Genomic DNA, 12,247 nt, shown 5'->3' on the forward strand with positions numbered 1-12,247 from the left:
TTAATCTATTGGAAAGGAAGATGCATAAAAGGGAGCTGTGCAATACTCTGAGTTAAGTACAACTATAGAGATAAGTACAAGTTATTATGAAAGCAACAAGGAGGACAATGAACTAGACTGGAATAATCAAGAAGCCTTCCTGGAGGAGGAATGCATGAGTCTTAATGTCTGAATAATAGTTTCCTGGGTAATGAGGTGCAAAAGAAATGACATAAGAAAAGGCATAGAGATGAGAAATGATATGATGGGTGTGTGTACTGAGAGTGAGAGTGAAGGCAATTACAACTAGGGCAGTGCTGCTGGAGTCAAGCCTGAGGCAGGAAGTGTACTAGACAAAACCCAAGAAGTAGGACGGGCTGAATCTTTTCCAAGAGGGAAGCAAGGTGCATGCCCTGTAACTGAATAATGTAGTCAAATATAGGGGAAAACATATTAAAATTATTGATATTTAATTTTTTCTTGTACCTTTTAAAAATTTATATTTTTGCATGTTGTATATGTGTTTACATGTATAATGAATTAACATATATTAATGTAGGCAGAGAGAGTGAATACTCAAATTATTTTACTCATCAGAAAAGTTTGGAGGCCACTGTTCTTGATCATAGATGTCCTCATATGACTTACTAAGGAATCTGAACTTCATCCGAGGTCATGAGAAACCTAGGAACATGATCAGTGGTAAGTGAGAAGGTCTGATTTGCATTTTAACTAAGTTGCCCTGATAGTTGTGAGAATGGGTTTGAGGAGGATAATATTGTAGGAAGGGAAACCATTTAGGAAGCTGTTGCAACCATTCAGAAGAGAGATGGTAAGGACCTGAATGAAACTCTAGTGGTACGTGCAGATTGAAAAAAATAAATAAATAAAAGGAGTTAAAACATGCAGGACTTGGTGATTCACTGGATGTGGTAGTAAATAGATGCAGAAGGGATCAAGGACAATGCTCAGATCTTTGGGTGATGAGGAGTCTGTTCCTCCCATCAACTTAGAGCACAGAGTGGATTTAGGGCAGCTCTGGTAAGTTTATCTTCTGACATATTGACTTTGAACTTTTTTATGGCATGAAGGCATGCAGCCATGCTAGGTTATTCATTCACTGAGCTTTTATATCATTACAGTCCAAAGTAATGCACTGGCTTCTCAGGAGCTAACTAGAAAGATTATATGGAGCCTTCCTTTTAATGTACTCTCAGTATAGATGGAGAAACAACTGTGACTTACTATAAAATGATAGGTGATATAGATGACTACCAAGTACTTACAAGAGGGTGATTGGTTCTCTGAGAAGATTGAAGGAGGCTTCTTGGTCATTTTGGTATCCCCTAGAATACACCTAGCCTTCAAAAAGTATTGATATACATTTTTTTTTAATTTTTAGCAAGAATTTGTTCATTGTGCTTTTTTCTGAAAGCTCAGAACACATTTTTTTTTTAACATCTTTATTGGAGTATAATTGCCTTACAATGGTGTGTTAGTTTCTGCTGTATAACAAAGTGAATCAGCTATATATATACATCCATCCCCACATCTCCTCCCTCTTTCATCTCCCTCCCGCCCTCCCTATCCCACCCCTCTAGGTGGACACAAAGCACCGAGCTGATCTCCCTGTCAGAGCACATTTATATACTGTGTTTTATTATCTTGTTAGCTATGATTCAATAACAGTAAAGTCAAACTAGAAAATAATTATATCATAAGATTCTTAAACATCTGTCTGTCATATATGTGATATGCATAGACATTTAAGACAGCCATTGAGGACAGAAATTTTATTGATTCTTTAACAGTGTTAATAATAACTCTTTTCTATTCTGAAAAAAAAAATTTTTTTTGGCCTGCCTTTTAAGTACAATAAACACTGACAATGTCAAGTAATCTTTAGAGCAAATTTTCTGTATAACTTTTAATAGTAAACTTAACTTTGCCTTCCTGAAAATATGGGATGTCACTATGCATCCAAATCAATGTTAACTTTTAATATAAATAATTCATAGCTAGTTGGCTTTGAAAATATATAGCAATGCTGAGTGTTTGCTTTCAATAAATTTTCTACTGTTTTTGTTATTTCCTTGGATGATAATAATTCACATTAGATGTTTGTCCTTTTAGAGAGGAAATATTAAAATATTTTCTGTCTAGTTTCACATTTATAAAGATGGTAGTATGTTAAACCAAAACCACATTAAAACTTCAAAAGCGTACAAAATTGCCAAATTTTTAGTTAGTATACCTTTCATTTTGTTATATACTCTGTATTTTTAATTTTAATAGTTGATACTTTATTATGTATATTATGCACTAGGCATTAAGTACTGTAACAAAGCATTTATTTATTTATCCTCACAGCAACTCTATTATTCCCAATTTACATATTGGGAAACTGAACGGAAAGGTTAAGGAACTTTCCCATGTCATAGAGCCTTTAAGTAGTAGAACTGGGATCTATAACTCAGGAAATCAGGACACAGTATGCAAGATGTTAGTTATTATGCTACATTCCTCTCTCTAGTAAACTTCTTAAGTAAGGAAAAAAATTTGTTTTTCCACCAGAGGTAATGAAGAAAAAAAAAATCCAAACTTATTTGCTGGAAAATCCTCTGTTTTTAAAGTTTATACTCCATCTTTGTCTGATTTATTAATTTGAGGTATAATATAGAAATCAAGCATTTGAGGAACAAGATTTCTGCCTTTTCCCTATTCAAAAATAAAAGTGGTACAAAATGTCATTGTTTTCTGAAACAGGTTGATGGTTTCCTGAATAAATGTCTGAGTAGGTGTCCCCTGAAGATGTATCTATCTACTCAACATGCTGTCTCAGTTTTACAGCTTAGTTTTGGAAGTCTAAAACAGAATAAATTAAAACAGTTTCTCCTTGGAGCTGCCATCGGTCCTCTCCAAATGTGAAAAAGATGAGAGCGTGACAGGACATTTTAGTTCTCATATGTTACCTGAAAGTCAAAATTAGGCACACAGGGCTGTGAGAACTAACTTAATGCCTATGAAAAACAGCACAGTGCAATTGCTTTGAAGAGAAAAAACAGTGAATGCTTAAGAAAATGTGAAAGATTCTTTTTGTTACCCTGAGAGGAAACAGTTCAAAACCTGAAAATGGAATTGCTTTTATAATAAGTATGTTTAATGCAAATTTCATTCAGGACACAAAAGCTAGGCAGGCGTATATTTCTTACTTGATGAAAGAGTAATTTAAAAGAGAATGTACATTATCTAAGGTTTCATAATATTGTACCTTAAGGGGATTAAGATATCTAAAACTTTTGAAGTCTGCAGATTTTATTTTATTCACTCACAAGATGGAGTTCTTGCTGATTTGTTACTGTAGGAAAATTGCCCATTAGTGTTTGTATTGATTTGCCTTTCTCAAAATGGAAGAAACAAATGTAATTCATTAGCACTTTATTATTGAATCGCTTTTAATATGGTATATCAAGAACTTGGGTCATTATTAACCTGCAAAATATTTGAAAAAATGATTTCAAAATTGGAAAAGAATAGAAAGTATAACTTAATTCTTATCTGTTCCCAGGCATCTGATAATTCAGAACTGGCTGTCATCACAGCTTTTGCTCACAACTCTTCCTTAAATGATCTTGTTGTTCCCCCACTCCTATTACGGAGGTGATTGCATTTATTAAATTGGTTCTTTCTCTAAACTAGGTTTCTAGGAACTATATTGTGCATCTCTCCTAATCCAAATGCTCTCTAGTCTTCAAGGATCAGCCAAAGCCACACTTCTTCCATGAAATCTTCCCTGATGACCTTGACTTCGACCTTGCTTTCTTCTCAGTTTCTATAACATCATAGTCTGCTCCAGAGGTTTCAACTGGTGCACCATGGCACAGAGTGTGCCAAAAATGGGGCATGACTAGAAAGTAGCAGCTGCACTGGTAGTACTAAACCTTTCCTTTTTATCAGACAACTTACTAGTTCAACAAAAAGAGATCTCACTCTTCATTTATTTGTTTGTTTATTTATTATTTTATTAAAATTATTTACTTATAAAGAATATATACTATTATTGTATTATACGTTATGACTGAATACATTATAAAATATATACCAAATAGAAATTTTAAAAGGATAAAGGACAAAAAGTAAAAACTACAATTTTAACATTTTCTTGCACTGCCTTGGATTTTCTTAATTTTCCTAGTTGTTCCCTAGAGTGTGTTTACTCAACTTTGATGTGACTTGTCTATAACATATGACTTGCTATATTAAAACATGTATATGTTTTATATATATTTTATATATATATACCTTATCTAGTTCTAAGAATCATTTTATGTAGCTTCCCAAAAATGCAGGAATTTCAATGAGATGAACAATTAAGATGGAACAAGTGAGTGCCAAGAGAAAAATTAGGGAAAAAGAAACATGAAATGAGAGATAAAATCACATTGTAAAAGTCTATAATTTTGCTAGAAGTTTGCAGCAAATTTAATTTTTATATTTCTAACAACCAGTGCAGGAAGAGGAACATAATCAATTTCAGGGCTCACAATGTCTATATAATCCAAACACAAACAAACAAAACAAACCAAGCAAAGAATACATACCTGTAGCCTAGGATTCAAACATAGTTCAGTAAAAGCCAGCTTATTGGGAATGGAGAAGGATCAAAGCAAAGTAATCGCCCTATGAGCTACCTTATAATTTGACCTGATTCAGGCATAGATTGCAGAACAGTAATTTCTAACAGATCTGGGGCCCGTGGCATATCAGAATCAAGTAAACAAATTTTTTTTTTAATTATTTTCTTTCACGTTAAAGCCCTCCCCAAACTGGAGAAAAAAATTACCTCCCCCAAAGCTGATATTCTGGAGGTTATATCAAGCTCTTTTCTCCCCCTTCTCCCCTTGAAAATCCCTTTGGCAAAGAGACATTAATAACAATGAGATTGTAATGGGGGTTATGGTGCGATGTTGTGGGGAGTAGCATTTTATAATAGAAATCTCCTTCTCAAGATCTTGGACCCTGTTAAGTAACAAGTGTTTTTCTTCTTATCTGTACCTTTGACAGGTTAACTAGTAATTCTCAACCTGCAAACTACCCAAGACTAAGCAATTTATATATATATATATATCTTTTTGTTTTTTTTTTTTACATCTTTACTGGAGTATAATTGCTTTACAATGGTGTGTTAGTTTCTGCTTTATAACAAAGTGAATCAGTTATACATATACATATGTTCCCATATCTCTTCCCTCTTGCATCTCCCTCCAAATCTCTGAGGCGTGACTGCATCTTCAGTATTCTTTTAAAACTTTCCTGGGCAGTTCTAATGGACAGCCAGCCATTTGAGAGCTAAGAAATTTAAATTATTTAAAGGCTGACGTGTTGCTGAGAATGGGAGCAATGATTAGAGAGGGCTTCTTTTTTATGAATGGCTAACCAGAAAGGGGCGGGGATGATAAATTGAGATGAGACAGAAGGGGAGGAGCTGAGGAAAAGATGTGAGGCTGGGGCCCCGATATGAAGCTGCCACTGAAAAAACTCCTGTGGTGGGGTGGCCAGGGCACCTTTTAGAATAAGGACATTTGATTTTCAATTTGAAGCTTTTATGTTATGATAATAAATCCTCATATCCCATGCCTCCATGAATTCTACTGCACTGTTTGTATTTCAAGCTTGTATGTATAGTTCTGCACATGATATGGGTGGGAGAGTAAGACATGGATTAAGGAGAAAAAACTGAGTCCTGTATCTGGGCTGAAATGACACAGAACAGAAACAGAATATTGCATTGATACACATGATGATTGGAAAATGCAGGAGTGATATGATAAAGTGTCTTCTTTCCAAATATTAGAGATGATTTTTGAAAGTATAAAAAACAGAGTTTGAATTAGAGGTAACTGTCATATCTGTCAAAGTTTTAGAATAAAAATCAGTTTGGAAACCATAGTCTCAGCTAAACTAGAGGAATTAATGGATGTGGGGGTTGAAGGCAGCCTTTGAGAATGTAGAAACTATTTTGGGCCCTGTCTGTTAAGGTCACTGCTGATAAGTAGCAAAAAAATGAAAAAAAATTAAAAAGCCAGTAAACACATGGAGAATGCTTATATTTGACTTTAAAATGAGAAAGGTTTCAGCAACCAGCTCATCTGAAAGTGGTAGCAAATATTTGAAGTCCAAATAAGAGTTGGTGGTTAGAGTGGGGCGAGGGACATTGTTCATTTTGATTGCGGCAGAGTTAAAGTGCAGGTTCACTGTAAGCATGATACCAAGAGCTTGTATTGGCTCCATACAGCCAAATCTTATTTGTATATAAAAGCAAAAGCTAAAAATATAACAACAAAATCCTGACAACTTTCTCTATAAGGTAGTAAGGAGTGTATCTGTTGACAATTGTTGAATAGCCATAGGTAAAACATTCTTTAGAACCCAACACTGAAGTTTATCAAGAAACCAGAACACACTTTATATAGAATTCTCCATAAGTTAACTTTTGGGATTGAGTATAACTGTGTTTATTTTTAAAGTATGGGATAGAGTATAATGGGTCCAGCAGGATAGAAACAAAAAAACTGAGTAGATAAATTGAGCTAGTCAAATTTGTAAATTTTAGTACTTTGGAATTGTCCTTAAGTAATTCTTTTTGGAAATAAAATTTTATTGGAATACAGCCATGCCCATTTAGTTACATATTTTTATTTATTTATTATTGATGTATATATAGTTGATTTACAATATTATGTTAGTTTCAGATAGATAACATAGTGATTCAATATTTCTATAAATCATACTCCATGTAAAGTTATTATAAAATAGTGGCTATAATTCCCTGTGCTGTATAATATATCCTGTTACTAATCTATTTTATACATAGTAGTTTGTTATCTCTTAATCCCATACCTTTATCTTGCCCCTCCCCACTTTCCTCTTGCCACTGGTATCCACTAGTTTGTTTTCTATATCTGTGAGTCCATTTCTGTTTTGCTATATACATTCGTTTTATTTTTTAGATTCCATATTTAAATGATAACACAGAGTATTTGTGTTTCTCTGTCTGACTTATTTCACTAAGCATACTACTCTAGTCATTTGCTTTTTTTATCTAACAAGGTAAACACTATGGACCAAGGTAAATAAGCATGGTGGCTAGTTCCTGGAAATAAGAGAATCTAGAATTTCTTGCATGTTCTTATGTAGTAGGAGGTCTTCATTGTTGAATCAGCCAGATATAAACAGGGTGGTGGAGTTCAACAGTAGTTGTAGAAGGTCTATAGTGTAGATTATTATTTCAGGGAAAATTGTTTCAGATAATTAATGTATTAATGTATTAAAATAAGCCCTACCTACTAAAGCCATCCTATGACTCAGCAATTCTACCTCTGTTTATGTACCCAATAGAAATGACACTGTATGTCCTCTATAAGACATGGATGAGAATGTTCATATCATTGTTCATAATAGCCAGAAATTGAATACAATCTGAGTGTCCAAAATAGGTACATAATTTATAATTATATTATACGTTACTTATTGTCATATGTCTTAGGATAGTTTATTTAAAAAATTCAACTCCAGAAGTAAAATCTACGATTTCAGGGACTGTCATGTTCAACACCGTACTCCTATGCCTATATGGATGTTTAGCACGCACTAAGTATTATGTAAGTATCTGTTGAATGGGGATAATTAAAGTTAAAAAGATCATATTTTGTAATAAGTGTCAGAACACAGTTATGATAGTCTTTCTTCCCTTTCTGTCTTTATATGTATTTCCACTTTGTATCTTTAAGGTTTGTTGTAAAATTTTATCATCCTTCCACCTTATTCTATTATAATTAAAACACTCTTGACCTACCTTATGTATATTTTACAGATATTCCCAGATATTAGAAGACATATTCTTATATCTTAGTGAACTCATTCCATTTAGAGCGTGGATGTGTGCAATGTGTATGTGAAAAATAAGGAAAGAAGATTTGGATGAGAATGAGTGATTTAATTATTCTATCCTCTTGGTCCTCCTTAATGCACCACTACATGATTGATTTGCTTGCTAATATCCCAAATATAAGTAATAAAAGAATATAAGGAAACATCTCCGTTCCTTCAGTGCTGTAATCTAGTGGATTTGACCATGTAGAGATAGCCTCAGCATTACAAATTAATCTATTATTCACATAGTGAATATTCATGAAATGTCTACTGCACTTGTGACTGCCTTGGTAAATGTTGGGTCTATTGCAGTTCCTACCTATGATATATCTCACAGTCAATTTCTAAGAAGAAATGCAAAGATGCAATTTCAGCTCAATATGATAATAAAAGTATGTGCAAGATGTAGTGGCATATGTGAGAAAAAAATGCTTCCTAATTATACTAAATAAAATTTTGCAGGACTGGCAAAGCTATTAGAGAGAAATAGAAAAGTAAGGGTCACATAAATATTTAGTGTCCTTTTTTTCTAATACTTGTTGTTAATGTCTTCTTTGAACTCATAAAAATGCTTGTCTTTACTACTTATATGCTACTCCTGCTACACTATTGTGAATTGTTAGTCATTTTTCATGTGCATACCTTCTGTTCCTTAATTAGCTTATAAAGTTTCTCACAGTAAGAGCTTTGTCTTCCTTGTATACCCTCCCAACCAGTCTTTGTACAGCACTCCACGTTAATTCATTTATTCACCAAATGTTTACTTTGAGCTTACTATGTACCAGGCACTATTCTAGGTGCCAGGGATCGGGCAGTGAGCAAAATTAAGTCCCGGCCCTCAAAGAGATTATATTTGTGAGACAATACAGACACTAAACCAACAAACCAATAAATATGTAATGTGTTTGACAGTAATAAATGCTACAGAGAAAAATAGGTTTGTAAGGGAAATGGAGCATGGCAAGGAAATAATTTCTGTAGAGAGTAGTCAGGGAAAGTTTCAGTAAGAAGGAATACTTGAGCTAAGACAGAGCTGTACAGATAGCTGGGAAAAGAACATTCCAAGCAGAAGAAAAAGTGATGTAAAGAACCTTAGACTGAACAGCATTTGGTTTGTTTTAGGACAAGGAAGGTCTTATTACTAGAGGGGGGAGAGTAGAAGGATAGTAGGTGAAAGAGACTTGAAGGACGTGGGTAGATCTTGAAGGTCTTGGGAAGGAACTTTAACTTTACATTGGATGAGATGGAAAATGATTAGAAAGTTTGAGTGGAAAGGAGAGAAATTATCTTATTTACTTTTTAATAGGGCGACAGTGGACCCTCAGTAGAGAAAAGGCTCATGAGGAAAGGGAGTCCTGAGGCAAGGGTGGAAGCTGGAACTAAGTTAGAGGTTATTGCAATACTTCAGACAAGAGTTAATAATGGCTTGGATTATGTTATAAGTGGAGAGTGTGAGAAGTGGTGGAATGAGGGATCTGATTTGAAAGAAGAATAAAAAGAGCCAAAATATTTGGTTATAGGTTGAAGATGAGAGTAGTTGGTGATGGATTAGATGTGAAGTGTGAGGAAAAGTGATCAAGGACAATATGAGTTCTTTAGCCCAAGAAACAAAGGATGGAGGTGCCTTCCATCATACCACCAAGGCATGGGGAGCTGCCATATGGAAGACTGAGAGAGAAGTACGTTTCAGGTAGAAATCCAAAATTTGTCTTTTGCAATCAAGATTGCCTTTTCTTACATACAAGTGGAGATACAATGTAGGCAGTTGTATATATGGATCTAATGTTAGCAGAAGAGAATAGGACTCTTCATATAATACTTAATATTTATACAAAAATGATGCTTATTTCTGTTGATTGATTCACTCTTTCAATCATGAAAACATATCAACTGATAGTTTGACAAAATTGGAAAAATGAAACAAGTCCTTGCTTTCCAGATATATATTTGAAAATGGTATCTCTGCTCTGATTCACGCAAGTGTGTATCTGACTTAACCATTGTTGGGACTATTTGGAATTTTTCCCCAGATGGGTAATAGAATTTAGACTATATTTCATTTGAAACAGAATCCCCAAACTTACTGATAAATGGCTTTATTATGCTAATTGCTTTTTCTTTATTTCCATAGTCTGTCTCTGTGCCAGATGGAAATTATATTGGTCTTAAAGGATTTGTTCTTCAAATGGCCATGTAGGTCACAACACAAACAAACACTTAGTTGGTGGCAAATTTATTATTTAATGATTTGTCTCCAGTGTCTTTCTAGTGGCTGTATTTAACATCATTGATCTATAATTGCTACCCTTTATGCCTATGCATGCACATATATTTCATTTATAGTCTTTAGGAACATTTTTCATTCAAATATTCAAAAAGCACTGTTATTTAAAGACTCTATGATAGCATAGAGCCATTCTTCAAGTATTCTTAAGCCCATTTGTACAAAGAGAGTTTGAAAAAGAATGCACAGGGTTTGTAGTTGACATTTGGGAGACTAGTACCTCAGAAGGAATAATTAGTTGATAAGGTATTTTTAAGGCTTTATACATTTTTAATGACCTTATACATAAAACACCCTTGATATATTTTAAATGCCTTTATGTTTCATTCCATTCTCTCTCTACTTTGAGACTTTGTTGATTATCCCCAGTAGCATTCTCTTTATATGTAGAGAACTCAGACATAAGAATAGATGTTAGAAGAAAAACTGTAGTCCAAAATAATTTGGTTTGATATCAAGGTTGCAAATTCATGGGGGATAAGTATTTATTGAGTTAAAATGAATAGGAAAATGAAGAAAAAATAAAAAGGATGTGATAGACTGTTTCCACATATATTTCAAAAATGCTTTAAAACATTTGACTAGGTTCTCTCACGTGGTTTTAATAACTTTCTTACCATCTTTGTTAGTAAATTTTCCTGAAGAACACTTATACTCCAGCACACCCAGGTTGATAACCCCCAAAATGCTGATGCAATGTGCTCCTAATACGTATATCGATCCCTTTTATAGTGTGTTTGTGTATGTTTTTTTTTCTTTCTGTTTTATCCATAGAAAATGATACCATCTACTGGACAGACATGGGCTTCAATAAAATTAGCCGAGCTAAAAGAGATCAGACTTGGAAAGAAGATATCATCACCAATGGCTTGGGAAGAGTGGAAGGGATAGCTATTGACTGGATTGCTGGTATCATCCATGGCTTTCTCTGTTTTTGTTTCACACCTATATTGTTAGTGGCTCAATCTGCTTCATAAAAATGCTGTTTCTGACTCATAACAGGTTTTTTTTTGTACTTCTAGCCACAGGGGTAAATAGCCTCTTTTGCTTTTGGCTTCACTCTTTCTAATGCTTTTGAGCCTTTGGATAAGTGTTTTTATGTAGAAGTAGATTATGTAGTATTAACTTTGCCCAGATCTCCTGAGAGCCCCACGAGGCTGGTAAACAAAAGTGTTAGAAGTTCTCTTTTGCCTGAAGCTAGTAGAAAATGAAAATACAGCCCTTCCTCAGGTGAGAGAAATTTCAATTTATTTTTAACATATAAATGTATCACTATATGGTTTAAACCACAGACGTGAGATAAAGAAGTATTTGCATATTAGTTTATTTATAGCTTTCTGCTTAGGAACTGCACATATTAAAAAAGAATATAAGAAGTAAATGATTTCTTAATAGTCATGTGAATGTTCAGAAAGTTAATTTTCGCTGAATTAATAAATAAGTTTTTCTCATAATTGTATTATAAACATGTTTGTATTTCTTCTAGGTAACATATATTGGACGGATCATGGTTTCAACTTAATTGAAGTTGCGAGACTCAGTGGCTCTTTTCGTTATGTAATTATTTCCCAAGGCTTGGATCAACCAAGATCTATAGCTGTGCACCCAGAAAAAGGGTAAATTTAACATTTACATATATTTTGGGGGTTTTAAGTGACTTAAATTTCTTTAAAAGAAAAATCCAGAAATTGATATTAATATTTATTTTTAGTCATAATGTCTGAAACAAATCTCAAAAATATCTTGGCTAAGCAGAAGGAAAAGTTTATTTTCACTTTGTCATGTATATTTCAGTACATATTTGATAGATTCATATTTATTATGCCGTTCTTTAATGTGTGTGTAAATTCAAATGATACACCAACATTTTTCTAGATTATCAATTTAAAGTTTTGCCCTAGAACTGTTTACATATTAGGTACTCAATTTTTTGCCGAATGAATGAAAGAACCATTTAATAGCCAAACTTGTTCTCCAATATTTCTAAAGCTTCAGTTTCCATTTATGTATCTATAATTGCCATATCAACATGTTCATCCCAAGCTTTTTTTT

At 33.7% G+C, this 12,247-nt stretch overlaps 1 protein-coding gene across 1 annotated transcript in view; it reads left to right on the forward strand.

Moving 5' to 3' along the window:
- Positions 1–12,247, forward strand: part of LRP1B (LDL receptor related protein 1B) — a gene marked incomplete at its 5' end in the record, with an annotated part of 1,013,530 nt that overhangs the window by 496,496 nt on the left and 504,787 nt on the right. The window contains 2 exons of the mRNA XM_007453725.1: positions 10,970–11,104; positions 11,682–11,811. Of these exons, the coding sequence (XP_007453787.1) occupies positions 10,970–11,104; positions 11,682–11,811 (265 nt within the window). The remainder of the gene's footprint in view (positions 1–10,969; positions 11,105–11,681; positions 11,812–12,247) is intronic.

This window comes from Lipotes vexillifer, unplaced genomic scaffold (genome assembly GCF_000442215.2).
Source record: "Lipotes vexillifer unplaced genomic scaffold, Lipotes_vexillifer_v1.1 scaffold606, whole genome shotgun sequence".
NCBI lineage: Eukaryota > Metazoa > Chordata > Mammalia > Artiodactyla > Lipotidae > Lipotes > Lipotes vexillifer.